The sequence below is a fragment of the Salvia splendens genome, chromosome 8 (assembly GCF_004379255.2).
Source record: "Salvia splendens isolate huo1 chromosome 8, SspV2, whole genome shotgun sequence".
Classification (NCBI taxonomy): domain Eukaryota; kingdom Viridiplantae; phylum Streptophyta; class Magnoliopsida; order Lamiales; family Lamiaceae; genus Salvia; species Salvia splendens.
In genome coordinates, this window is record NC_056039.1 from 4,479,514 (window position 1) to 4,507,344 (window position 27,831).

The 27,831-nt window shown below is 38.2% G+C and overlaps 5 protein-coding genes across 10 annotated transcripts; 4 read left to right on the top strand and 1 right to left on the bottom strand.

Annotated features, from left to right (window-relative positions):
- Positions 1-5,300: 5,300 nt before the first annotated feature.
- Positions 5,301-6,833, top strand: LOC121742964 (fasciclin-like arabinogalactan protein 4). Its single transcript, XM_042136115.1, has one exon. It carries the CDS (start codon positions 5,357-5,359, stop codon positions 6,533-6,535), a length of 1,179 nt encoding a protein of 392 aa, XP_041992049.1. The 5' UTR covers positions 5,301-5,356; the 3' UTR covers positions 6,536-6,833.
- Positions 6,834-9,452: 2,619 nt separating this feature from the next.
- On the top strand, positions 9,453-10,967 carry LOC121744690. Its single transcript, XM_042138276.1, has 2 exons — positions 9,453-10,346; positions 10,428-10,967. Exons 1-2 carry the CDS (start codon positions 9,453-9,455, stop codon positions 10,965-10,967), a joined length of 1,434 nt encoding a protein of 477 aa, XP_041994210.1.
- Positions 10,968-12,486: 1,519 nt separating this feature from the next.
- Positions 12,487-17,408, top strand: LOC121744256 (palmitoyltransferase ZDHHC12-B-like). 6 transcript variants are annotated; one of them, XM_042137730.1, is made up of 14 exons: positions 12,487-12,754; positions 12,864-12,998; positions 13,306-13,372; positions 13,535-13,628; positions 13,713-13,763; positions 14,456-14,552; positions 14,685-14,768; positions 15,377-15,417; positions 15,539-15,604; positions 15,720-15,779; positions 16,395-16,446; positions 16,556-16,832; positions 16,999-17,103; positions 17,220-17,408. In XM_042137730.1, the coding sequence occupies exons 1-12, from the start codon at positions 12,583-12,585 to the stop codon at positions 16,660-16,662; spliced, it is 1,026 nt and encodes a 341-aa protein (XP_041993664.1). In that variant the 5' UTR covers positions 12,487-12,582; the 3' UTR covers positions 16,663-16,832; positions 16,999-17,103; positions 17,220-17,408. The 6 variants fall into 6 exon arrangements, with proteins under 6 accessions (XP_041993664.1, XP_041993665.1, XP_041993666.1 ...); XM_042137736.1 differs by lacking the exon at positions 12,487-12,754 and adding an exon at positions 13,115-13,164 and having other exon boundaries at positions 12,861-12,998; XM_042137734.1 differs by lacking the exon at positions 12,487-12,754 and having other exon boundaries at positions 12,861-12,998; positions 13,115-13,372.
- Positions 17,409-18,617: 1,209 nt separating this feature from the next.
- On the top strand, positions 18,618-20,377 carry LOC121744691. Its single transcript, XM_042138277.1, has 3 exons — positions 18,618-18,793; positions 19,344-19,766; positions 19,831-20,377. The coding sequence occupies exons 1-3, from the start codon at positions 18,618-18,620 to the stop codon at positions 20,375-20,377; spliced, it is 1,146 nt and encodes a 381-aa protein (XP_041994211.1).
- Positions 20,378-23,364: 2,987 nt separating this feature from the next.
- LOC121744865 (putative E3 ubiquitin-protein ligase XBAT31) lies at positions 23,365-25,941 on the bottom strand. The gene is made up of 8 exons (XM_042138542.1): positions 25,677-25,941; positions 25,520-25,579; positions 25,350-25,421; positions 25,138-25,259; positions 24,913-25,053; positions 24,722-24,829; positions 24,238-24,496; positions 23,365-24,162 (listed from the first exon to the last, which is right to left on the bottom strand). Exons 1-8 carry the CDS (start codon positions 25,854-25,856, stop codon positions 23,764-23,766), a joined length of 1,341 nt encoding a protein of 446 aa, XP_041994476.1. The 5' UTR covers positions 25,857-25,941; the 3' UTR covers positions 23,365-23,763.
- Between the last annotated feature and the right edge of the window lie 1,890 nt (positions 25,942-27,831).

Below are 27,831 nucleotides of genomic sequence, written 5' to 3' on the forward strand. Positions count from 1 at the left end.
CACATCAAATCATCTCTCATTCATCTCTCATTCATAATTCTCATACAAACTATCAACACATTCATCCCCCACTCAAAATCTCAAATGGATTTCACCCATATTATGGCGGAAGCGGAACGCGAAGAACAAGAATACTACGAACAACATCGTGCCGCTTACGAAGCATATGTCGCGGCGAATACCCCTGCTCCTCCTCCTCAACGAACCAGATCAAATCGACGGTACATCCATCGTGACCGGGAGGGAGCCCACGAAAGGCTCGTTGCCGACTACTTTGCCGACCAGCCGCGGTTTCCGGCAGATTACTTCAGGCGCCGTTTTCGCATGTCAAAGCGCTTGTTCATGCGAATTGTCAACACATTGTCCGCACGTGTTGAATACTTTCAAACAGGTGTAGATGCAGCCGGCCGGCAAAGTATCACGGCGTTGCAGAAGTGTACGTGTGCCATCCGACAACTCGCTACTGGGCAAACGGCCGACATGTTCGACGAGTATTTTAATTATGTAATTTTTAGGATTTTAATTATGTAATTTAATTATGTAATTTTTAGGATTTTAATTATGTAATTTTTAATTTTTAGGATTTTAATTATGTAATTTTTAATTTTTAGGCTTTTAATTATGCAATGTTTAATTTTATTTGTCATTTGTAATATTTATTGTGGGTTTTAAATGAATTTTAATATTATGGAAATGTTTTTGTGTAATTGAATTTTATATTAATTGTGCTCGTCCTTGCGGAAGAGCACAGTTGTGGGTGTTGTGCTCTTGCCAGAGAGCAGGCATGAATAGTACCGCCCGGGCCCACAACCGTGCCGCTGGCAAGAGCACGGTTGTGGATGCTCTTATCCTTAAAAAATGTTAAATAAGATACAAGAATGTTAGGATTAGTGGTCAAGATTCATGGTCGTAAAAATGTCATCCCAAAATATTCATTTCAATGGTGAATCACATTAATGATCATGGTAAATAAATGTTAAAATCAATGAATAACAACGATATCATAATAGTAGTATTTATTTATTAAAACTTAAAAGTCTCAAACATCAAAATTTCAAAATACTGGTACATGTTGTAACTTGTATGTTATACTTTGCCGGTCTAATCTCAACACGGCTCAAGGTTCGCTTTAAACACGAAGCTTTAAGATAATGATAGTTTGTACTAATAAATATGAGATGTATAAAATAAAATTAAAGTATATTTAACTTAAAATGGAGTATTAATTAGAAATTATTTTATTTATTTATCTGAAATTATAAAATCAAGCTTTAATTTCAAACTACAAATGATAGTAGGATTTAAATGAAATTTTGGTGCTCAAATAAAAACCAAATTTAATCACTACAAAAATGAGACGAATTATAAGTGGAACTATATCTAATTTTACTTTTTGTTTATTTCATTAGTTTATTTCAAACAGTTTTATTTGAGTTATGTCAGTACTCCCTCCTTGATAGGGTTTAAGTTCCCTATCGAGAGGTTTTGTCGAGCACGCGGAGATTGAACGGAGCGAAAGAGATAATTCCCTAGTTGAAGTTCTAGGGTTTTCGGAACAAGAATGAGAATAGAAGTTTATTTCATATTTCTCAATGAATCAAAATATAATAGAATTCTATAATATATAGAATTCTAAAGCTAAACATATCTTGCTAAGCAAGTAAGATAAATAAATAAAAAAGATGCAAAAGATATGCAAAATCAAATACTATTAAAAGATATTGAGGGAGATTTGGATGCGATCTTTGACGTGATTTAGATGCTCGAGGACCCTATCAACTCTCCCGCCGTTGAAAACCACCTTGCCCTCAAGGTGGGTAATGAAATAGGAACATGAGTGTCTCCGCCAAGGTGGAAGTACTCTCAAAATCTCCAGGGTCAAAAACACGAACTCCTTTCATCGCACCAAAGTAGAACACTAATTCTCTTCCGTCATAGCTATCATTGTACCCAATAAGGATCTCCTTCCAACCGAATTGCTTGACAATTGTTGCATCGACGAAGTAACCTGCCAAAATAATTTTTGAGGCCAACTTCGGCCACATCATTTCCCTCCCACACATGGCATCGATAGTGAACTGCGATACCATCCCATAGCCTGCGGATAGGCCAACCACGCCAGTCTTCCATTGCGACGCAAATGAAATAACATTCGTTGCCAGTTTGGGATCAAGAACCGGTGCAGTCTCCTTTCCCTCTGAAATTGTGAGTTTGAAATCAAGTATTAATTCATCATCTTCCACAGTAGCAGGAGATTCCTCAGAAACAATAGTAGCCACTAGTCCATCATCCACGACCCCCTCTAAAGAATTCTCTCGGTACTCCAAGTTCTCAACCGGGATGACGTCGCGAGGAAGCGCATTCCACATCGGAAGCATGCGTGCAACCTCTAATATGTCATCTAGATAATAGGTACCATCAGACATCAATTCTCCAGTCTCTGCGGGTTTGAAGGGGTTAATATCACCGGAAACCAATCGAATATGTCGATTCGCACCCTGAAAGTCTTCGTCGTCGCGGGAATCAACATCATTTATTTCCCTCATAGCGACGGTCTCAGCTGGCTGATCAGACTCAGATGCGGTGTTGAAAACACTACCTCCACCTTCGACAACAATATTTCCAGAATCAAATATAGGATTGACGACTATATCTCCCGCTTTACACGCCTCCTTGTTATTTGCTTCTAAACTCTCATCCTCGTTTAATTCCGGAGCAAAGCGGTCATGAACTGCCAACAAGAAATCCTCCCAACTCTTACCTTTGTTAGTTTCCACCCAATATTCCCTCCAATCTGATGCCGGATGATCGAATAAATATTGTGTAAGATAAAGACGATCATCTAGCGGTGTGTAGTGGTGGTTATAGTACCTTTGGATCTTACCGATCCAATCCAGGGCATGCTCTCCGTCAAAACGTGGTGGTTCGAGGCGGAGGCGTGGTAGGGCTTCGGGCTTGATACCCAGCGGTGCGGTTGTGACCGATGGCGGAAGAGACCAGCCCCGCTGAGGTCCTGTGACTGGCTGATGGTCTGGCGGCCGAGTATTCCACGGTTTATGTGGAGGTGAGCGTTCGTCAGGGCTGTCCGGAGGCTCCTCGGTCAGTGTTCGCTGTCCGAACTTGGCTAGAAATTCGCCGTGAGCAGCGACTACACGGCGTAAGTCCATGAGCATCTCACTGATATCACAGAGAGAGCGTTGCTCGAGAAAAACCATGGAAATATGAGTATTGTTTCGTGAGTGTGGAGTGTGAGGAGAAATCTAGCGTATGGTTGGAAAAAAATAGAGAATTTGATGTGATGGAGGAAGAGTAAACAATGGAAGCACCAATTGATAGGGTTTAAGTTCCCTATCGAGAGGTTTTGTCGAGCACGCGGAGATTGAACGGAGCGAAAGAGATAATTCCCTAGTTGAAGTTCTAGGGTTTTCGGAACAAGAATGAGAATAGAAGTTTATTTCATATTTCTCAATGAATCAAAATATAATAGAATTCTATAATATATAGAATTCTAAACCTAAACATATCTTGCTAAGCAAGTAAGATAAATAAATAAAAAAGATGCAAAAGATATGCAAAATCAAATACTATTAAAAGATATTGAGGGAGATTTGGATGCGATCTTTGACGTGATTTAGATGCTCGAGGACCCTATCACTCCTCCCCATAAAATATGTTTATTTCCATTCTCGTCCGTCCCATAAAAATATGGATATTTTCATTTATGAAAAGTTATCCCAATTTATTACTCATATACATTAAATTATTTACAACTTATACTACCATTATAACACTAATAATAATGTAAGTCTCACTATCGACTAACAAAACTTTAACTGTCATTCTTTTTATCTCTCTTACTTTATCAATTTTGTCTTTATCTCATGTCATATCATATGCCAATATTTTTATGGGACGGGGGGAGTATAAGAGCAGGCGCCATGCCGTCGGCGTAGCGAGCACGCTGCTCGTTGCTGTGCTCTTGCCAGCGAGCAGCACCGCGCCAACGAGCACACCAACGTGGTGCAACGCGATTCGCCAACAGCAATGCTGTTAGCATTTTTCAAATTTTTTTAAATTCTAAAATCGGCATTTTTGAGATTTAAATAAAAAATATATATCTTCCCACTTCCCAATAAAATATATCCGTTTTTCTCCACTTTAAATTTATTTTTCATTATATTTTTACCCCAAAATTCACCTTTTCATCCATAAATACCTCATATTTCAACACAAAAAATCACACTGCACCAAATAATTGGGGATGCCTCCAACCCAACCCACCCCAACCAACAACTGTCATCGAACAAGTCTTCTTTAAATTTCTACGTATGTAATTTTTAATTTTTAAGATTTTAATTATGTAACTTTTAATTTTTAGGATTTTAATTATATAATTATATAACTTTTAGGATTTTAATTATGTAATTTTTAATTTTTTAGTAACTTGTAATAGTGTTTCGGGTATTTTGAATGCATTTTAATACTATGAATATGGTTAGTAATTGAAGTATTTAAATTGAATAATAGAATAGTGAGACCTTTAAATAGTGTAAGAACGTAAGGACAAATGCTCTAATAATATAAACAAGTACAAATAAGTGCCTTTACATATGCGATGGTGTACTATCTACTATTTATATTAACAAAACAATGCAATTGCATCTAACAACATATTGTCGTAAATATTTTGAATACTACTCCATAATTTAGCAAAATGAAAAATTGCGATGCTAAAAAATATGCAAATGTACTCGCTCTCTAAAAGACTAAAACTGATACTCTATTAATTTATCAAATTGAAAATTTATTGGCGAATAGCAAATTAGCAAGCTTTGAATTGTGTATGACAAACTAGTAATGAAAGTAGCAAAATCTAAAATTTGACATAGTTCTACTACTATTTAGTCTCAGGCTTTCAGAGAGCAAATTTGATAATTATTTCAGCACCAAATTTCCAATTAGCTAAACTTAATCCAATTTATTTATAGAAATGTCGTTCACAAATAATTATCTCATTTTATTTTCCATCCGTCCACGAATATTTTTCATTTAACTTTGATTATTTTTAGTAAATAGAGTCGAATTCCTTTATCTTAATTTTCTAGACAGTATTTCTTAAATCAAACCGAGTAGACAATTTATTATGGATAGGGAGTAATTTAAACACTTGCTTAATTTAATTAATAAAAATGAGTGTGATCTGGTTTATACGGCGTCGTAATGGGACAGCAGTGTCCCACCTCATGCTGTGTTTATAATGACAGTAGAGGATTCTATCCCCATTTCCCATTACACTCAACAACCGCCTTCCCTTCTCCACTCCACTCCACTCCACTCCACTCCACTCCACTCAGAAATGGCTTTCTCAAACTTCATTCCCCATATTGCCCCTACAATCCTCTTCTATTTCCTCCTCCTACCCTCCCCCATTTCCTCCCTCAACATCACCCTCCTCCTCTCCTCCTACCCCTCCTTCTCCGACTTCAATTCCCTCCTCTCCTCCACCGGCATCGCCGCCGATCTCGCCGCCCGCTCCTCCCTCACCCTCCTCGCCGTCCCCAACCCCCTCCTCCGCGCCCCCTCCTCCCCCAACCTCGCCGACGTCCTCCGCTACCACGTCCTCCTCGAATACCTCTCCCTCCCCGACCTCCGCCGCATCCCCCCCACCGGAAAACTCGTCGCTACCCTATTACAAACCACCGGCCGCGCCGCCGCCAATTCCGGCTCTGTCAACATCACAATCGACTCGAATTCGATCACATTCCACTCCCCGGCCTCCAACGCAACCCTAATTTCCCCAATCAAATCCCTACCCTACAACATCTCGATCCTCTCCCTCAATTCGCTCCTTATCCCCGCCGATCCCGATCTTGCCGCGTCAGAGACGCGCCCCCCGCTAGGGCTCAACATCACCAGCACGCTGATCAACGGCCACGACTTCAACGTCGCGGCGGCGATGCTCGCCGCGTCGGGCGTGATTTCCGAATTCGAGGCGGACGAAGGCGGCGCCGGGATCACGATGTTCGTCCCCACCGACGAGGCCTTCGCCGACCTCCCTCCCTCGGCGAAATTTCAATCCCTAGCGGCGGATCGGAAGGCAGTGGTGCTCCGATTCCACATGCTCCACTCCTACTACCCGCTCGGCTCGCTGGAGTCGATCGTGAATCCGGTCCAGCCGACGCTCGCGACGGAGCAGAACGGCGCGGGGAGCTTCACGCTTAACATCTCCCGCGTCAATGGATCTGTTGGAATCGACACTGGAATCGTGCAGGCGTCGGTGACGCAGACGGTTTTCGATCAGAATCCGGTCGCGATTTTTGGGGTTTCGAGAGTGCTGTTGCCGCGGGAGTTTTTCGGGAGGGATCCGATTGATCTCTACAAGCCTAGCGGCGGCGGTGCTCCGCCGCCGGATATCGCTATGTCGCCGGAGAATTATGGGCCGGCGAATCATTTGTCGGCGGGAGGGGCTGGCGGCGGAGGAGTGGGGGTATTTTGGGGATTGTGGTGTACGGTAATTTTTTATTTTCTGAATTGAAATTCAATTATTCATCAGTTGAAAATTGTAAGAGGAAAATTTAACACGTTCCAGATTATGAATGTGGTGACCAAATTGGTTGAGTGTTTGCTGCTTGTTGGTACATTGTGATGTAAAGAAGATGAATTTTTTCGGACATTTTTGGAGGCTAGATTTTGATGTACAATATTTTAGTTTTTAATGCCGAAATTTCGGTTTCTTGTACTTTTCACATTTGTTTTTCTGCAAAAACCAAAAGCAGAAAAGCTGTTATGCGATGATATATTTATCTTGGAAATTTTCTTTTAATTTTCATACATTTACGGAGTAAAAAAGGTTGTTAGTTTATAACAGGTGCTCGTTTTAAAAAAAGTGGGTAATTTTTATTAGTACTAATATTTATAAAAAATTTGCCTGGTGAATTTGGGGGATGGTTTGCGTTGCACAATTTTGTGACAAAAATATTTGGCAAAAGCATTGAATAAATCCATCACTTTTTAGTACATTAAAAGGGCGAGGGCCAAAATGGAAATCCCTAACTTTTTAGTAAAACAATATTGGATCTAAAATGGTCGGACCACTGTGTATAAATCGAAACCTTTTTATCTTCTCGATTTGGGTAAATTATTGATTTGAAAGACTGGAAGAGCTTTCAACTGAAGTTTTATTTTTGAAACTTTTAGTTTATCTACCAAATTTTAATTCAGAAAAACCTTGTGGCAAACTAATAGTGACACATTAGTAATTGGGTAATGTTTAGTAGATACTCTTGACATATTTATAACGATTTTCATTATATGTTGTAGAGTTATTAAGGTTTAAATAAAATGAATCACTTACTAGTTACTAGTATGAATATATTTACATGAAATTCAACCTTGTTTCTTTAAAGGTAAAGCCCAACTCCCAGTCTCCCTTGATTATAACTTTTAAGAACAAAAAAATCATACTAATAAGTTCAATCAACCTTATCTTTTTACCCACAATTGTCCATTTACTTTTTACGACTACTTTTCTTTTTTACCAAATCATCAACTATAATGTTCCAAATCAGATCTAGCTAAATTAAAAAGAAATGAAAATCAGATTTACGTTAGATAAATCAAAGTTTTATATAGATATGGGCAATATCTGTAATTAATATAGTTGGCAAACTATGAGCAATATCATCTTCTTAAACCTATGGATAGATGCAGAACAAGTATTTAGAAGGGCATAGAGTCAATTTGATGCTATCATTTTTAATAAATTTTAAAAGAGATTAGAATCATCAAATCATGAACACTGTCAATTGTTGGGAAGCAATAGCAACACAATATTCAACATGAATCTAACACCTTCATTTTCTTTCATCTTCTCATGTTCTCAAGTATTAGATTGGCAAGTTTGATAAGAGAGGTTGGAGGGCTTCTTACTAAGCTTTGATTGTACAAGAATACATGAGAGTGTTGGTCAAGAGTTTCAAAAGGAAAAATATGTGTTAGTGGAATGGGAAGCTTTCAAGTTTCAACATACTATACTATTGAAATTATTTAAAAGTGGTACATAGTACATATATGCTGTACTTCTTTTGATTAATCGTGTAAAATCTAATCTAATTCTTTCATTAGTTCAGGCCATGTGTGTAGTGATGAACTGATGATGATTATGTTGTGACAAGATTATTGTTTTTGCGTAGATTTAATTGGGGTTTGAATGTGAAGAGCAAATGTGATATAGAATGTTGAGCTAGGTTGCTTGACAAAGTCTTCTTCTCAAGGAGGAAAGAGAAAAGGCTACTTCATCAAGTCAAAATATTAATCAAGAATCATCAACAACAACATTTGAAAGATGCAATTCGCAATTCAACAATCACTCCATGAAGATACATTCGCACCTAGCTCAACTGGTTGAGAAGGGAGGCAAGGATACCGCGTCATCCTAGAGGTCGCGTGTTCGACCCCTGGGAGGCGCATCTTGGGGATTAATTTCCCTGGGGCCTAGTGGATTCACTGGCCTGACTCCAGAGCTTCGGGAGGTGATTAAGCTTGTACCCGTGCCTGGACCCAGGAGCTGGGGGAGGTGAAAAATCCTGGACCCGTTCCTGCGGGGCTGGTGGGACCCAATGGGTCCCACCTTGACAACGAAGCGTAGCTTGGTAAGAAGCTTCAACTCCGACCGTTAGGCCGGGGGTCCGAGTCACTTCGGGGGTAGGTGGGGAACCACCGTCGATCATCCTTTAAAAAAAAAAACCTAGTCACTCCAAGAATGGAGAGTTTGAGCAAAGAAAGTTCGATAGGTCATTTACATGTAGTACTATAACAACATAGAATCAACAGAGAAATGGGTACGAGCCATACAACGACGTAGACGGAAGATCATAATCCATTCGATTTCCGATGTTTCTATCACTATTCTAAATTGTTGAACTCTGCTAATGACGTGAATCCCACAATTTACTAATACTCCCTCCGTCCCCCATTTCCAGTCACTCTTTGACTCGGCACGGGTTTTAAGAAAGAGTTTGAATGTGTAGTGTGGAGTAATAAATGGAGGTATGTAGTGTAATGTGGGGCCCCTTTGACTTTTTGTGTAATAAATTTGTTTGAAGTATTAAATGACCAAATAAATGTTGGAGGATTACATAATGGTATAGTGATTAAATAAATTCCATTTACTACTCTTGATTAATTAAAGTTGTTACTGCAAAAAAATTGAACATCCATTTACAACATGTATAAACACAACAGATTGCTCAGAAAATCAAATTCAAAAGTTGGAGGCAAAAATAAAAGGAGGGAATTTTAGGAGGCAAATTTCATTGCATGGAGGGAATTTGTACAAAGTCCACCAACTCCTATAAATACATTCATTTCTACTCCTACTTCCAACAACCAAAAACAAAAACCATAAAGCTATTTACTGTTGAAAGCCCTCAGAAAATCTTCATCACTGGGCAATGGAATGTCAGGAGGTCAGAGAGCAGCACCATGATCAGGAGCAGCACCATGATCAGGAGCAGCAGGAGCAAGGGCAGAGTGGATGGCACCGGGTTTCATTAACCTTGACCGCCCAAGAAAAAAACCTCATTGCGCAGTTTCTTCTACAGCAAAGTAAGGCTGGAGTGCTGCCAAGAGGTTCATTTACAGAGGCAGCCAAGAGATTTGGCATCCATAAAAGGACAGCATTAAGAATTTGGAAGGTCAGCAAGCAGCAAATGGACAGAGGGGAACCTGTTATAATGAGGAGCAGAGCATCAGGTTATCAACACAAAGATAAACTTATGCTAGATGAAGAAAAGTTTAGAAACCTGTCTATGCTTGAGAGATCAACCATAAGGAAAGTTGCTTCTAAGATGGAAGTAAGCAAGTCAACAATTGGTAGATTCATTAAGAGTAGACAGTTAAAACCGCATACAAGTGCTATCAAGCCTACATTGACTGAAGCCAACAAACTTGCAAGGATGAAATGGTGTCTTTCTCATATTCAGCCAACATTAGAAGAAGGTAAACTTCTTTACCATTCAATGCACAACATAATTCATATTGATGAGAAATGGTTCTACATGACAAAGACATCAGATCGATATTACCTTTTGCCGGATGAGGATGTGCCATATAGGTCCTGTAAGTCCAAGAGATTCATCACTAAAGTGATGTTCATGGCTGCTGTCAGTAGGCCACTGTTTGGTAGTGATGGGGAAACCATTTTTGATGGTAAAATAGGCCTATTCCCGTTCACAGAGGAAGTACCAGCCCAAAGAAGGTCTAAGAACAGGCCAAAGGGGACAATTGAGACCAAACCTATTCAATCCATCAACAAGGAAGTCGTGACAGCCTGTCTTCTAAACCAGGTAAGCCAATTTTTTGTTGTTATTAAAGCTATCAGACATGATTAATGTCATCATTTAGTCTCATACACATATCCCTCACAGATTATACCAACAATCAAGGCCAAATGGCCAGCCAATGCAAGTAAGAAGATTTTCATCCAGCAAGATAATGCCAAACCTCACCTAAGAGCTGCTGATCAACAGTTTGAATCACTTGCTAGTACTGATGGTTTTGAATTCCATCTAATTAGCCAACCACCCAACTCCCCAGACACAAATGTGTTAGATCTAGGGTATTTTAGGGCAATACAATCACTTCAAGATGACAAAATTGCCACCAATGTAGATGACTTGCTGAGGAATGTGTTTACCTCATTTGAAGAGCTCTCACCACAAACACTCAATAGAGTATTTATCACACTACAAAGCTGTCTGACAGCAATACTACAAGTGCATGGGAAGAATGACTACAACATCCCTCACTTAAACAAGGACAGATTGCAAAGAACTGGAGGGCTGCCCTTACAACTTCAAGTTGAAGAGGGTTTGGTAAGAGAGAGTTTGGAGTACCTAAAGCTGCCTGAAAACAACACTGGAGACACCTATGACATAGGGCATCTTAACCATGTTTTAGGGTATTAGACATAATAGTAGGGGATGGAGTTCACATTATAAGCACAAACATATGTTTGTGTTTAAGATGTAAACTCTTTTTTTGTGCATATGTTGCATTTTTTGTTATTGCCATCAGAAAAATTTCATCACATGGCATCAGCCTCCAAACCCTTCATAGGGGGTGGCTTACTAAGCTAGATAGGTTGCATTTTGTGTAAACATCATCACTGTAAATGTAATTCAGTAATCAGTGATTATAGGCTGTATTATCACTTGAAATCAGCCTCCAAACCCTTCATAGGGGGTGGCTTTTTTTGCATTTCCCTCAGAAAAGCTTCATCACAGGGCATAGGGGCAACACATTACACTTACAACAGCCTCCAGACCATACAAAGGGGTGGCTGAGCTAAGTACTCAGAAAAGCTTCATCACAGTGCATGGAGAAGAGAGGAGCATATCAAACCTGTAAAAATAAGGCATCAGACCAATCTCTTTTATATTCATCTGGATTTAATGCAACAATCAACTGCCCCCATTCACTGACCTGGAACCCAAGGGTGCACGACGTAAGTAAAGAGCATCTAAACAAAAGTATGATCAACAATAAACAAATGCAAAGAAAACAAACAATTCCAACTAAATCTGCCATTGAACAAATGCAAAGAAAACAAACAATTCCAACAATAAACAATTCCAACAATTCCAACAATAAACAATTCCAAAGAAAACAAACAATTCCAACATATTTGAATTGAAAAAAGAACGGTCTGCCATTGAACGATTTCAACTAAATCTAACCAGAATTAAACACAATACCGCGCTCTGCAGCGCGAAAGTAGCAACCTCCAACCAAACCGATCCTCCACCTGAGTTTCAGATCCGTCGATTAATGGGGACGGAGGTAGAATTTCAGAACCGTAGACGCCCTCGGACGGAGGCTGAGTTTCAGATCTGTCGAAACATTTAGCCGGAGCTTCGGTTTCAGATCCGTTGAGAGCGTCGGACGGATCTTCGGTTTCAGATCCGTCGAGAGCGTCGGACGACCCAGTCCATCGGTGTTTCAGGACGATACTGTCCATATTCGGAGGGAGGCGGAGGGGGAGAGTGAGTGAGGCGGAGGGGGAGAGGATTAATGAGAGAGAGTGGATGAATGAGAGAGAGTGAAGGAGGTAGAATGAATCGAGAGTGAGAGGGAGTTGACTCAAACCCTAATGGGTTTTCAATTTGCCTTTTTTTAATGTACATAATGGCAGTTTTTGTAAAATTTGCTAAACATTAGGGATAATTTTGATGTCTAAAAATGGTAAGTGAGAAGAGTGACTCTTATTCGGGGACAGCCCGAAATGGAAAAGAGTGACTCAAATTGGGGGACGGAGGGAGTACTATTTTCATTAATTTTTTTTATCTTTTCTTATTCTATTGCTTCAAGCATTAATTTTTTTTTATCTTTTCTTATTCTATTGCTTCAAGTTGTGCTATTTTTGGATGAAGTATAAAAACAAATGGTTTCCAAACTTTTACACTTCACTAACTTATTTTTGTGGGAAAATTTTGTTTCGCCCCAACAAATTAGTACTGTTACTACTGAAAACAACGAAATAGATTTCTCAATCGGAACCCTAATTTTGAGTCTTTTGACGAAATGCTACAACCAGAAGAAGAAATTATCCCACGCCACAATCCAAAATGGAACAAATCTTCCATAGTTAGTTGCTTGGTTTCTTTGATCTCAGTTTCCTTTACACACTTCTCCTTCTCTTTGCTCCCTTTCTTCCTCCCAGCTTCATCCTTCCTCTCCCTTCTTCCTCTCTCAGGTTATAGTTCTTATCCTGTTTGTGTAAAATTCTTCTTAAGCATGGACATCGAGTTTCGATTGGATGCAATAATTTTGAATTGTGTGTTCTTTTTCATCCAATTTTGCAGCGGTGTTGCTCGTACTCGTGATGGGATTGGGGAGATTGTGCAAGAGGGTTGCTGGAGTGAGGGCTTCGGCGCCAGCTTTTGTTTTCTTCAGCATTCTTTTCGTATGGGCTATTTACATATCTGTGGTTCGCCGAGGTCCTATTTTGATTCTTCAAATTAACTGCTGTAGCTCAAGTTCTTGTCCAAATGTGTAAAAGTTTAAGTGCTTGCTTAGTTGGAAAATTACATGATCTTCACTGATGAATGTGCAGGGAATCTATCGAGACTCCTTAAATAGTTTCTTTAGTGATGCAAATTTGAGGTTGGAATATTTATTTTGACATATATATAGCTGTAGTTGGAAGGTGCTTGTATTGTATTTGCCTTGTTTTCTAACAAATGCAGTTATGCGTAATATTTTTGTGTTTACATATCAGTAATGCTATTTCTTTACTTAATGCAGTTATTTCATCTTTGTTGGACATTGTAATGAACATTGAAATGATTATGGTGTTAATCGGCCTATGCTGGTAAGTTGCTTACTTGCCAGTCAATGATTCTTACATGTTCTTGGTAGAGATGCAATAAATCTGAATTTTATGTATCTCAGCATGTTTTGTTTGTATGTTTCTTATATCTTGTGATCATTTGTTCATAACAGTCGTATTCTTACATCATACTATTGGTTGCAGTATTATGTTATCAGACCCTGGATTTTTGACCCATCATTCTTGCGCTCACCTATCTGGTCAGAATTCTATCGAGGAAATTAAATCCCATGGAGAGGTGGCACAAGTTTGATTATTCGTTTATATTATGCTTTTCAATTTACCACCATAACTTATAGGTAATACTATTGTTTTTGAGTAGGAATTGAAAGTTTCAACTTCAGTTGCACATCAAGAGTCCCCAGCTGAAGAAGTATGATGTTTGTTCTCTCTTATCCTTATCTAAAGAGATACCTATTGTGCCATTTACCATCTACACTCCCAAATTTGGGATGCAGTGTGTCCAGACTCAGCTCTACTTGCTTTTAGTTTTGTTCTGCAGATTCATTCTAACAATAACTAACATTCAGGGGTATCACATAAAATAAGGGTGAATCGTGATATCATTTGAAAGTTTATAGTTATGATTATCTTAGGTAGTTTTTTATGTTAACCTGAATTGTATTGCCACTAAGAATTCAGATTGGGTAATACTTATCTTAGAATGGCTTATGCTTTCTGTTGTTCTTTAGCAGCTATCCAACTGAAGAGAATGGGTAACATAAGAGTGTTCTTAGACCTTAGGTCATTTTATTTCTTGTTCTCTTTAGTTCATCTATGATCAAATCTTTCTCATTGGTTTCCCTTGACTCAACCCATTTATGGATAGAGTTTGCTAAACAATGACCTAAATTTGAACAATTGGATAAATTCGACATATATGTTGCCTAGCTTGTATCACGACAAAGCTGCATGAAGTGGTGGAGAAACCTAGACATAGGGTTCCATATGAGCCAAGCTACTGGAATCTTCTTTCAAAAGAGCTTGTTTACACTAGATAAACACAGATTCTGCATGATTTTCACCATACAGTTCTCTGCGTTCTAAACTGTATACTTTATTCAGGAATTTACTAGATACAGGAGGGTAAGATATTGCAGGTACTGCAAGAATTATGTTATGGGACTTGATCATCATTGTCCTGCTTTTGGAAACTGTATAGGTAATTGCATCATGCTTTGCCTATTAATTTTTTGTTGTTGAAGATATCACTGTTTCTGAAGTGTTTATAGTTCAACTATTCATATTGTTGGTATTTGTTTTATAGATTTGGAAATTTATGGCTGCCATGCAGGTCAAAGAAATCATGCTCTTTTTATCATGCTTGTTGTTGGTTTTGCAATATCTGAGGCTTCTTTTGTAGTGTGTGCTTCACATTGTGAGTTCAAACCATCACCTCACTTTTACTTTTTCTTATGTGGAGTATTTCGTGTAGATGTGAGGAAAGAAGATATACCTTAAGAATTAGGATTTAGCATAGCTAAGAACTTTATTAAGTATATTTGTGGCAGTTATCAGGAAACTCCTTTTTTCAGGTAAATGAGGTTTGATAGAAAAGTAATAAATGTCTAAAATAGACACATTTTAATTCGCCACATGCATTGTATTCTTCTTGTAAGCTGTCAGCCATGGAAAAATATACTCCCTCCGTCCCCAAAGAATATGCACTTTGAGGACGGCACGGGTTTTAATGTAAAATTGGTAAAGTAAGAGAGATGTAGAGAGAAAAAGTAAGTAAAGTATTATTAGTGGAGAATGGGTCCCACCTCATTCGAGAGAAAAGACTTTCCAAAATTAGAAAATGCATATTCTTGTGGGGCGGAGGGAGTAAGTTCCTAGTTGTAGAAATATGGGAATACTTGCTTAGGACTTAGGAGAACCCGAACTGGTATGCAAGTGTATAGTTTTAATCTTATTTATCAACACCCCTCTGCATTTTCTTCTCAATCTAATCTCAAGTCTTTTATTTAATCCTCTGAGCTACAGTTACAGCTAAGTCTGAGACCTCAAAAGAAATTGGAGAAAAGGTAAGTCATATTTCTCCAGTTCTAGCCAGTTGATGCATTCATTAGCATCATGTTGTCTTTGCTGCATTGGTTGGATCGTTGGATAACTAGTTTTCTGTCAAACATGATTTAACTCTTCCAGCCTATTACATTGAGAAACTTGGTTGTTGGTACGGCATTATTTTGCGTGATTCAAGTGGTTTGGCAGGTAACCCTTGTTAGGTTGTGCTAGTACTGTTGTAATTTATATTTGTCAAATCCAGTCAAAATCTTTGTATGATAGCTCATGTTTTCATCTAACAGATAACTTCTTCGTCTCTTAGGTGGTTTTCATAATGTGGCATGTCCATTGCGCATGTTTTAACATCAAAACTGATGAATGGGTAAGCTTTATTAACATGTTAGAGCAAAGAGATTCAGCTTCTACGAACTGGTAGTGCTTGATAATTCAAACTATGCATGAACCTTAGCATTTGATGTTGGAATACACTTGGGGTTGAAAGCTGCTTTTCACTCGAAATACAGAAAGGGGAATACAGTTAGGGCTAGTTTACTTTATTTCCCACCCAACTAGAAGGGGGCAGCTGAATTAAATTGTGCTTGTGTTCTGCCTATTATAAATGCAACTTTTGAGCAGATCTTGATTAGATAGATCAACTATATTTTGGGTTCTGGATATATACGGTGCATGGATTCCATGTTTATTTTATTTAAAAAAATTATGCTATGATGCCCGGGAAGGGCCGCTTTCAAATGGGTTTCAATTTTAAACAGCAGTTCAAAAACTGAAGGGTCCTTTGGCAAAAGGCCAAGATGATATATGAAATGCTCAAGTGGTTTGCAGTTGGCATTACTTGCTTGCTTTCTTGTCACATGAGAATAATTATTACTTAGGTTGTCTGCATTATAACAGAGTTAGAGAAGTAACATGCCTGATGCTGGAAATTGATAAGAACAAAACGTGCACATAAATAGTTGATCTGTACAAATTATTGCAGATAAATTGGAAAAATTATCCAGAATTCCGGAGTAAAGTCATACCCCATGAAGGTAAGTTACTGCAATTTTTCTTTGGTATCTCATGTTAAATGCAGATATGCTTTAGTTGAACTTAGTTCACACCATTGCCAGTTCTTAGTCGCATTATTATATTGTACAGGCCAGCCCCATCCCGACGCACAATTCATTAACCCTTACGACAAAGGAATTTTAAGAAATCTGAAGGAGTTCTTTGCAACAGATGCATATCTTCCTTGCAGATTGTGATCATTATCCATCAAAAGCTCTTTTCATCTTTTACATAATGCCTAAAGCTAAAACTGGAGAGCCCGCCCCACGTGTTATCTAAACCGAGAACAGAGGATGCCCGATTCCGATGAGGCTCTTTTGGTGGTGCGTCACCAGAAATCACCAACCTCATGCACTCCATAAAACTGGTAAAAAGTCTGCTTCCCTTTTAACTGTTAAAAAAATAAGCCAGTCCACATGTGATCATACAGTCATGCCACCAATTCTCTCTAGAAACATTATCTTAAGTGTTTCGTTGCATCTTCCACCATCAACATGTCGTCGTAATCATCAATTATCACATCATTTTTACAGGGGGTTTTCCTGATGTTTTTAACCGCTGAGCTCGGACCTTGTCTGATGGACTCGAGGCTGACGATCGATTCAATCTGGACGAGTCAGTTATGAATCGAATCAAAGGTGTTTAATGCTTCCAAACAACACACTTTTGCAGCCCCCTTGAATGAATCATTCAAGAATTGACATTTATCGAATCTTTACTAATCTTGTTTTTTTTCCTATCATTTCTTGCACAGATAAGCCCCATTCTCAACATGGTGACACTGACAGGCTGCAATCTGTGTAACTGTTTGATTTGTTTTTGAGTGTTGTGTTTTAAATCGTAACAGCAAGGAGACTTTTAGACAAGTGTATTTTGGAATATATTTTCTGCAAAAATTATAGGCTTTATCCTAATATATGAGATATATCTTATGTTATTGTCATATAGTTTGCGTGAAGTATAATTATTAGTAATGCTATATAAACTGTTATTTTCACTAATTTCCTCATTGCTTGTCTAATTTTCTAGATCAATACCCATTTAATTTACGCAACTGATAGTGATTCCTCAATATCTATGAGTGTTAGTCATTCTTCTAGGGTTTAGATATCAGCGCGGCTAGGGAGTAGTTTTAACTGATAAAAATAATGTACAAATATTACTGGGTAATGGATGTTATTGACTCTATAATGGACGATGTGTGAACTGCAATGTATATGTTTTCTGAGCCGTTTTGTTTGGTTGTGTTATACAATTTCATGAGTAATTTAAGATTGGTAGTGTTTGATTGTTTGGGACACGTTTCATTCATTCATTCCCCAAGGGTTTAGCAATCCTTGGGGCTAGGGTGTAGTATGGAGTCAGCAACACAACCGTCGCCAAAGTCCACGAGTTTCAGTCATTCCTCTAGGGTTTAGATATCAGCTCGGCTAGGGAGTAGTTTTAACTGATAAACATAATGTACAAAGATTTCTGTGTAATGGATGTTATTGACTCAGTAATGGACGATGTAAGAATTGTAATGTATATGTTTGCTGAGTCGTTTTTTTTGTGATTTTATACAGTGTTGGTTGTACCTGAATGTTCTCCAGAATTGAAGCCCGTCGTCGGTCAGAAGTTCCAATCACTAGATTTCACTTTTGCATTTTACGATGTTTATGCCCGCGTTGTTGGTTTTGATACCCGCAAACAAGGAATAAGGAAGACGGACGGTGTTACTACTTGGTATTATGTTGTAGGCAATAGGGAAGGCATCAAAAAGTCGAACGAGGATGACCAATTGAATGCACGTTCTAGTTTTTCTATGAAACGCAGACGGTTATCCACGCGTTGTGGTTGTAAAACGAGAATATTGTTCAAGTTCTTCTCCGAAGGAGGACTTCCAGATTATATTATTCAGGAGTTCAACGAGGTTCATAACCATTATATGGTTGAGGTTGAGCATCAGCATTTTATGGCACCAAATCGAAAGTTGGATGATGTACACCATAAATTCATTCTTGTCTGTTCCAAGGCTAATATAGGCCCCACACTTACCTTTAAGGCGTTGAAGGAAATTCTCGGTGGGTTTGAACTTGTCGGTTGCACTGTCGGGGATATCAGGAACGCTTCTTGAGACATCAAAGCATACGCACATGGGTTCGACGTGCAAATGTTGTTGGATGATATGGCTGAGAAGAAGGAAATGTCTGAGGCGTTCACATATCACTATGAAGTCAACGCTAGTAACCAGTTGGTTGCTCTCTTTTGGTGCGATGGTTTGATGAAAATGAATTACCATATGTTTGGTGATATTGTTGTGTTTGACTCTACATATAACACAAATAGGTATACACATTATTCTGTTATTAACTTACTACTTACAGTTACATTACAATGCACTGTCTCTGCATTACAACGCATGTCCTATACATTATTCGTAGCTAATGATACATTACTTTGCTTGTGATACGCATGTATTGTATGATCTTCACACCTTTCACGGGAAAGCACAATCATGGAAGACTTGTAACCTTCGCCGCTGGATTGGTGTGCAATGAGAAAACATGGGTATTTGCTTGGTTGTTCAAACATTTCGTTGAATGCATGGGTGTTGCACCCAAAATGATCGTAACAGATCAAGACTTGGGAATGAGATCAGCTATTGAAGAGGTTCTTGTTGGCACTCGACACCGATGGTGTATGTGGCATATAATGCATAAGTTGGCCACCAAGGTTCCAAACAGGTTGCTGAGGGACGAAGATTTCAAGAAAGAATTCAATGCCTGCTTTTGGTCGGACCTACTTGAACCCAACGAATTTGAAAAGGTGTGGAATGGAGTGGTGGAACGTCATGGGCTGGAATCGTTGACTGGTTCAACACATTGTACGACTATAGGCAATTCTGGATACCGACGTACTTCAGAGATTTTCCACTTGGTTCGATGATTAGGACTACGTCCATATCTGAATCGGAGAACAGCTTCTACAAAAAAATTTTGAAGCCCCGAGCTAACATTGCCGAATTCTACTTGAATCTCAACAATGCCGTTGAATTCCAGCGGAACTCTAGAACAAAGTTGGACTACCACGATGCAATTGTCCTGCCTATATTGGTCACTACCTTGCCATTCGAGAAACATGTTTCGACGCTGTACACCGATAGTATGTTCAAGAAAATACAAAAAGAAATTATTGAGGGTAATGACAGATGCCGCGTGCTTGGTTTTTCATCTACAGATATGGTTGACACCTACAAGCTTGGGGACAACAATCACAATTCGCATTTTGTGAGACACGATAAGACTGATGACTCATACTCGTGTGAATGCAAACTTTTCGGTAGACATGGATATTTGTGCAGCTATATCTTTTTTTTTGTTCAGGAACAATGAAGTGAAAAAAATTACTGATAGATACTGCCAAAGCATATGGATGAAGACTCCGTTACCCAATGCTATACATGGACAGTTTGATTACGTCCTACCTACCACGTCCATCGTTGACGATAGGCAAACTGTTTCAAATCAAGGGATTTCGATGTTCTATGGTTTTCTTCGACGATTTGTGACGGACATTGATGTGCTTCGTGCATTTGTAGATGGTGTGAAAGAACTTGGTAATTCTCTTCAAACTGGAACTCCTACAACGTCCGCCTCGGAAAAGAGACGATTGATTGAAGAGTTTTATGTGATGGTAAGGCCTGAGGTAGTTGAGGTCCATCCTCTGGATATTGTCAAGACCAAGGGCCATGCTATCAGCTCCGCGAGCCGTCTGATTTACAAGAGAGAAAAGGTTATTAAAGAGACTACTAGACCTCTTAGACGGTGTAAGGCGTGCGATGAGATGGGCCATCACGACTCTAGAAATTGTCCAATGCTTAAAGAGATGGCAGCGGAGAAAGAGCTGCGTAAGGGCAAGAGGAAATATTGATGTATTTTGCACCTCACAACATTATTGGTTTTGTTTTTTTGGATTAGTCTTATTATTCAATTCATTGTCTTAGTCTTATCAGTCTCACCAAGCCACAAGTCGGCTATTGTTCAAAACAGACCAAGCCACAAGTCGGCTATTGTTCAAAATATGATTCTGATTGCAAGATGTACGTCCTCCTCATCCAGGGTTAGGCTCTCACCCCCAGACAATGGAATCTGGCACCGAGCTAGATTAAATGTCGTGAGAACCCAATAGGCTAGGTATCTCGGGATCTCCTTTATGTTGAAATGGAGGATAGCTCCAAAACCTAGTTCACGAACAGCTTCCTTCTGCCGTGGAGTTAGGCTTTTTAAATAGTTCAGGAACTCGGTTGGGGTCCGTCGACAGTAGAGATGGTCAACTTTCTTACCTCTAGGTTTCCTCGGCTCTGCCTCTTCACGAGTTGTACTCGTCTCCGCCCCTTGCTCTGCCAATCTCTCCCAGAACTTTTGCGCTATCGCAATAGGAATGAGATCGTCAACCGCTTCGTCAATGTCCAACCTAGCGTGCTTGACAGTTGTCCAAAATACGACATCAGAACATGTTTATAATTGAAGGTATCAATAATGTATCACATTTATATTATGTAATGCACACTACTTGGCATATAATGTACAACAACCATCAAATAATGCACAAATGAATATAACATTCACCCATTTACAAGCATTCTATTACACCGATTAATGTAGCTTAAACCAAATACATAATGCAAACCACTGCTTACAATAATGTACAACTACTCCATGAATTCTATAGGCAAATGCAATAGATTGCTCACCTGCAGCCTGGGTTGGTTGGCTTTTGAAAGATCGGTCTCTTTTTGTCATTGTGGATCTGTGAGACGAACAAAAATCAAAACCCGATAACATTTCCTCTACATAATCGTCCAATACATAATTGTAAACCAGTAATTAACTACAAACTTCAATAATGGACAGAACCCTAAAAAAATGCACACGGTTTCATGATTTACGAAAATATCGACCAAAACGTGTTCGAAAACCGTGATATTGTTTGGGAGAAAACATTGAATCGACCACTAGGTGGTATGTCGGTGGTGAAAATCGGCGATTAACAGTGGGTATTACCAAAAATTGAACCATTTAACCCTACCTTGTTGTCGCCTTGAACTTGATGGTCGCGCGCAGAAGGAGAGACGTTTCGACTGTGAAACGGCGCGGGAGGTTGATTTAACGGCGAAAATCGATGCAAGGGTTGATTTCCGGTGGCTTTGAGTGGCGGCTAGGGTTTGGAAATTGGGGTGGATAAGGGGAGACGAAATTCAATCATGGCTTGAGGAATGAGACGGTTGGAGTGTGAGAGAGAGTGAGTAAATGGAAGGTCTATGAAAATCCCGCTTAATTCTCGCTCCTTCCGTTTTGAAACGTGTGTGATTCAGTGTTGTTTTACAACTATACCCATATAATGTACAGATTATGACTAATAATGCAACACAGATTCATTTAGCAAAGTTTAATCTAGTCTGTCTATCCAAATAATCTAATGGTTGATATTAAATTGGAACTTAACACTAGGGGGCAATAGGACCTTAATGCTCCCTCCCGTGGTTAACATGTGAGATCATCAATTTAATAATTTAAAACCACCCTATCATCTACTGTTTGTATGGTGTATAATTGACGAAATCAAACCACTACCACCTATATACAATTAATATCATTTTCTGAAATATCTTCCTAAGTGAGCGGTGTGCAAAAAGACAAGAAAAGGTAACCAATTTAATATATTGTGTTTGAGATTGAATTATATACATTTATCTATAAGCAAGGTTCAAATGACGATTTATATTTAAAATATGAATAAAGACTTATCTTTCGTTAATTAAATTGAGAAAATCTATGAAGATAGAAGGTTCACTTAAATGAGAGGCGAAAAAATCATTTAATTTCATTTTTTCAAATACAATTTCACTGTAAATAAAGTAGTTGCTTTAGTGATTTCAATATTCTCGATAAAATGAATTTTTTATTGACCAACCCTATGCTATAAAACAGACCAAATTCAGATCCAAATCTTTTTTTATTATGAATAGTTAGTCTTTGAATTTTGATTAGTTTCACAGTGACTTGCACATATTTTCGATTTAGTAAATCTTTGAAACTTTTCCATTTTAAATAGATTTACTTAATGTTCCCGCGTGAGAAGACTGAGATTAATTTGCTTCATGTATTTGGATATTTCATTCACTTGATTAGGATGTTTACAATTTATTAGTAGTATTATTATTTAAATGAAAATGGGCGTCTGCTACTTCTCTTTTACCTAATTCAAGTCTGTCACGATACATTTGGATTGAAGGAATATTCATTCATCACTTTCTCCACACTCCAAACTCCAAAGCAATAGTGATTTTTTTATATGGTGTAACCCATACACCTTTATTAATATACTATTGTTCGAAATTTGAACCAAGTGAACAACATAAGAAATTGTTTGACCCCTTCAATTTTTTTTGTCACATTATTCTTTGTAGAAAAATGAATTGACGAAGTGATGCACTTCAACTTGTGGCATCATAAATTACAACCGATGCTATTAATATGCACATAATTAATTACATGTTATATTATTATTATTATTATTATTATTATTATTATTATTATTGTTATTGTTATTGTTATTATCATTATCAAAATAAGTCAAACAACTAACCAATCGCGTGCCATGCCATACCATGCACCACGTGAAGCTGTCTCCAACAAATAATTCAATACCAAAGAAAATACATACACCAAAATAAATAAATAAATAATTAAATGTCAGCAGGTAGGACAGATCATAATTTTAGATGGGTCCCCTTAAAAATAACCTTATCTCAATGTCCCATCTCACAAAATAAGCATAACAAGAATATAACTGTGGTCAAGGACAAAAATAATTTACCAAAGATGGGGGACAATTCATCATCACAACCATCAACATTAGAAAATTCAGTTTCATTTTTTCTCATCTCTGGTTTCCCACAAAATTCATACAAACATCAAAATATACAGAATCTGATTACATCATTTTGGATTAAAACAAATGAATTTTACAAAGGAAAGCAGCAGAAAAATGAATGACAATTCTTGAATATTATCATCAAGATTTCCAAAGAATACCTTCATAAACCTGAATTTGGAAGTAAATCCAATGACTAATGTGACAAAGCAGAAACAAATAAACCTCCAAATTCAAAAACATGCAAACATGCATTTGCTTATTTTGTCTTGAAATCTACAAAGCAGATGCAGAGAGAGCTATGTATACCAGCCTTATGGCAGTTCTCGACAATCCGAAGCTTGTTTCACCCGGTCAAAGTTCTTGATCCCCGGCCTAATCTAAGTCTCAAGGCTCAATGGCTTATCAAGAAGCTCATCCCCGGCAGCGAACTTGCCTGATCCCCGGCTCATCTTGCTAAACGACCCCACTGCAGAGAGGCTCTTGAAGCTGCTACTTCCCTCGCTCAAATTTCGCGACCTCCAAGACTTGCGTGGCTTTGAGGAGCAGATGTCACGCTCAGTGTCATTCTCGACCCTGACCTTAGCCACAACGAGCTTGACTATGTTGCTCCTGCAGAAGGGGCAGACAGGCACGGTAGGGCAAGAGGTTGTTGGTTTGGGCTTATTGTGGCAGCACAAGGCGAGCGTGCATTGTGCGCACATTTGATGGCCACATGCTTGAACCTCGATAGTGCAAACTTGATCAAAGCATATGCAGCAAAGATCTGTTTCGCTTGCCTACATAGTGACATAGTCAAGATTAATATTTCTATTGAATTAGATTCTTGATATAAGTCATGATAGATAGATTACCTCAGATATATCGTCATCAATTCCAGAGTCGGACGCTGATGGAGACGGGAGAGAGTAAACCGTTCCCTTCAAGATGGTTTTTTCTCTTTCTCTGTTAGCCTCCATCAAGGCTTGTTCTAATAGAGCTTTTGCCTCCTGATTGAGTTCGCTGATGAACTTCAGAGGCGACGGCCAAACAAGAGGCTCTGCTGATGAAGGGTTCAGAAGAGCCGCACATTCTCCATGGCGGTGCCTTGAAGCTACCACATACGGTATTCTCCTGAATTGCATCCAAAACATCACACGTATAAGCTATCATGTAGCAAGAGATGGAGGTTAGTCTCCTATTAACATCATTTTCCTATCTTCTTTTTCTGTAGAAACAACTAAATCAACGATATATAACAAGAAGCACATAAATGGACAGAAAATGAGTTCTTGAATAATAGCAAAACCACTGTCAAGAAATAGCGAATTCAAGTGATGCACGATATTTATCACATACCCTGAAGCGTCTCTCCGCAGTCGATCAGCACCCCAAGCTAGCAATTCTCTGATGCAATCAAGAGAGCCACCTCTTGCAGCCAAATGAAGAGGAGTACTACCAGGAAAGCTGCAGAGCACAAATCATCAAGTACGAAACAACAAAACAAACACGAAGCAAGTGCATAAAAGCACTGCCTACGAAAACATTACCTATATCGGCCAGTTGAAACACAGACAAGGGCTCCATTATCCAACAACATATGAACACATTGAGGGCGACTTTGACGCGCTGCCAAGTGCAACGGTGTGGCCCCTTTTCCATCCCTAATGTTCACAAAATGAGAGTAGCCCCTGCAAAAGTCGTTCACATATCATTCAAATTTCATTTTAATTAGTCACTGGTGACGGAAAGCTGACCCTTGAACGAGAACCTACCACGAAGCTGAGACGTGGGAGGTTCGAGCAGCGGATAGAATGGCCTCGAGGCAATCAGAATGGCCGTAGTAAGCCGAATAGTGCAAGCAGGTCCTTCCATTAAGCGTATCAAACATCAAAATCTAACAAGATTTAATCAAAATTAGGTATGACCAGAAATTCCTATTCTGACTGATTCAATAAATGATGAAACAGTTACGGAAATTGCATACATTTGCCCCAGCCTCAATCAGCTTCTCTACACAGGAGATCTTTCCATGCATTGCAGCCACCATCAATGGAGTCTATACACACAATCAAAGATCAAACAATCACACAACTAATCAACACTAAAGATGAAGAATTTTTCACCAAAATGAACTGAGATAAATCAATCGCTCACCTGTTTATACCGATTTAACACATCCGGCTTCACGGATCGGTGGAGAAGCAATGATAAAATCTGAAGCAAACAAAACAAAATTCCCAATTTCACAAAACAGACACACAAAAAAAATCAGCATTCAACAACAACAAAAAGACATTTTAAAGATTCTGACCTCGATCTGGCCATTGGCGGCGGCGATATGAATAGGAGAGTTGCGATCATAAGAGGTCGAGCGATGAATGATGGATGAATCCCTTTTCAAAATGGCTTCAAACATCTCCAAATCCCCGAACTGCACCGCACCAAACAGCCCCTGCTCCTCACTGCTACTGCAGCTCATTCCCTGACCCATTTCTCTCTCCCTCTCCGACGAAAACGGCGGTGCACCACCGCGGAAGTTGGTGGTGGTGGACTGAAGAGCGGAAAATAAAGCGTGTCTCAGTATTTATTTGTAGATGGAACTGCCCGGGAACCAAGATCAAAGGAGTGAGACGCAAAAGCTGACCGTGTTTGACAACGGGCAGCGCTCAGATATTTTGCGGGCAGTTTGATTATCTATCTTTTTTAATTTTATAAAGAATGAAAAATGATTTTGTTGATTGTTCAAATCTGCAAGGTTTAAGGCGTCAATGTTTTATGGTTACTAAATTCAAAGTTTACACACAATTTTGTGGAATTGACACCACTTTTTCTAATGATTTCATCACTAGAATAGTTGTTTTCGATTTGAAAATAGTCTCATAATAAGCAAAACGAAATAAAGAGGCATCTGAATTTGGAAAATAAAAATAATTAGCAATTTTCAACTAAAGGAATAATACATGGTGGGAGAAAATGAAAATCCCATCAAACTGCTATCAATTTTGTATCGGAATTGTACTAAATGTATCAAATAATTGAAAATTGTAGGAGGACTATAATTTAGGTAACTGTGACAGATTTTTATTTTAATATAATTAGTTACAACATACTTACTAACAATTATATTGGGTTACAAGAGTGTTTGATTTCAAATGGTTGATTACGGTTGTTCAACGCCAAATAAATGAAAGTCATCATCGTAATGGAAATACCTAATTTGCCCTCATAAATTGTTGAGGTGCGTTTTCAAATGTCTTGCAATCAACGGGGCATAATGGAAATGGCGATGATTATGCATCAAACTAGAGGCAATCAATTAATAACAAATTCATGTATTAACATTCAAATAATCACAATAAGATAATGTATATATGCACGCAAAGTATGTTTTATTGGTCCAACATATTCGGAAAGGATGTTTGTGGGGTACTTGATAAAATTCTCAAAGTATTAAGTGTGCAATGTGTAATCTTGGATTCAATTTATAAAACTATATCTTTTTCCATTTTCATCAAAAAATTATTTAAATTTTTAACCTATGTTATTAATCAAGACTCTATCTCCAAATAAATACGCTTTTGAGATGGATTCCAACTATAGAGAAATTTGACCAATAAAGAATTTGTCTTTTTAATTTAAGATCACAATCAGTCATTAACAACAAATTAAGTGAATAGTGTAAGCACTTCAAATGATTGGACAACTAGTAAAGATCTAAAGTAGTTCCATATCTAATGTCAAAAATTAATCAATTGACCTTTAGCTAGGGATTGATAAGTCTCTACCACTTAATCACGTATTGTCGATAAAGATTTTAATCGTAAATGTTTGGCATATTGCATGAATGAGAATTTGGATAGCTATATAAGAGTGTTTCAAGATACTCCTACAATTCTTGAATTAATATGTTAGATTGAAGTATAAATATAAACGTAAGATAAGTACTCCTAAAAATATGTGGCAAGAATGAATGGAATATAGGAGTATAAATTAAAATGTGTCCACTGTAATATCCAACAAAAATCAACCAAGACTTGGACAAGTCCATTTATATTGGTCAATAAGTAGATAGATGACTAAGAAATTGTAGACACACTTGACTTCATAATGGTGGATGCAATTATACATAGTAACTATTCTATTATTGGAGGAAGAATTTCGATGTATATTGTCAGAATGGGGTAATTGAATGTTCTTTACTTACTTTTACAAAAATTTCATCCTTCCATAATAGTTATAGAGGTGTGATTTTTTGAATATGATGTTATACTTAGAAATGAAATATGGATCATTATTAGGGAACAAACTAAAAAATAAGACATTTATTAAGAAATTATTAAGTATATTAATATATTTTAAATTAATTAATATTCATGAAATATTTTTCATTATTGAATACCTGAAAAAGTCCAACTAGTCAACTCATTGATCCAATGCAATTGGTTTGCACTGAACGCGTCTTTGAC

Excerpts from the sequence above, each read along its gene's own strand:
- LOC121742964 (XM_042136115.1), top strand. The coding sequence starts at position 5,357 with ATGGCTTTCTCAAACTTCATTCCCCATATTGCCCCTACAATCCTCTTC.
- LOC121744690 (XM_042138276.1), top strand. The coding sequence starts at position 9,453 with ATGGAATGTCAGGAGGTCAGAGAGCAGCACCATGATCAGGAGCAGCAC. Across the intron at positions 10,347-10,427 it reads CAGCCTGTCTTCTAAACCAG|ATTATACCAACAATCAAGGC; the intron begins GTAAGCCAATTT and ends TATCCCTCACAG.
- LOC121744256 (XM_042137730.1), top strand. The coding sequence starts at position 12,583 with ATGCTACAACCAGAAGAAGAAATTATCCCACGCCACAATCCAAAATGG. Across the intron at positions 13,373-13,534 it reads GTGTTAATCGGCCTATGCTG|TATTATGTTATCAGACCCTG; the intron begins GTAAGTTGCTTA and ends TATTGGTTGCAG. Across the intron at positions 14,553-14,684 it reads TGCTTTTGGAAACTGTATAG|GTCAAAGAAATCATGCTCTT; the intron begins GTAATTGCATCA and ends GCTGCCATGCAG.
- LOC121744691 (XM_042138277.1), top strand. The coding sequence starts at position 18,618 with ATGTTGTTGGATGATATGGCTGAGAAGAAGGAAATGTCTGAGGCGTTC. Across the intron at positions 18,794-19,343 it reads TCTACATATAACACAAATAG|GCAATTCTGGATACCGACGT; the intron begins GTATACACATTA and ends GTACGACTATAG. Across the intron at positions 19,767-19,830 it reads AAGACTGATGACTCATACTC|GAACAATGAAGTGAAAAAAA; the intron begins GTGTGAATGCAA and ends TTTTTTGTTCAG.
- LOC121744865 (XM_042138542.1), bottom strand. The coding sequence starts at position 25,856 with ATGGGTCAGGGAATGAGCTGCAGTAGCAGTGAGGAGCAGGGGCTGTTT. Across the intron at positions 25,580-25,676 it reads CCGCCAATGGCCAGATCGAG|ATTTTATCATTGCTTCTCCA; the intron begins GTCAGAATCTTT and ends TGTTTGCTTCAG. Across the intron at positions 25,260-25,349 it reads TGATTGAGGCTGGGGCAAAT|ATTTTGATGTTTGATACGCT; the intron begins GTATGCAATTTC and ends AAATCTTGTTAG.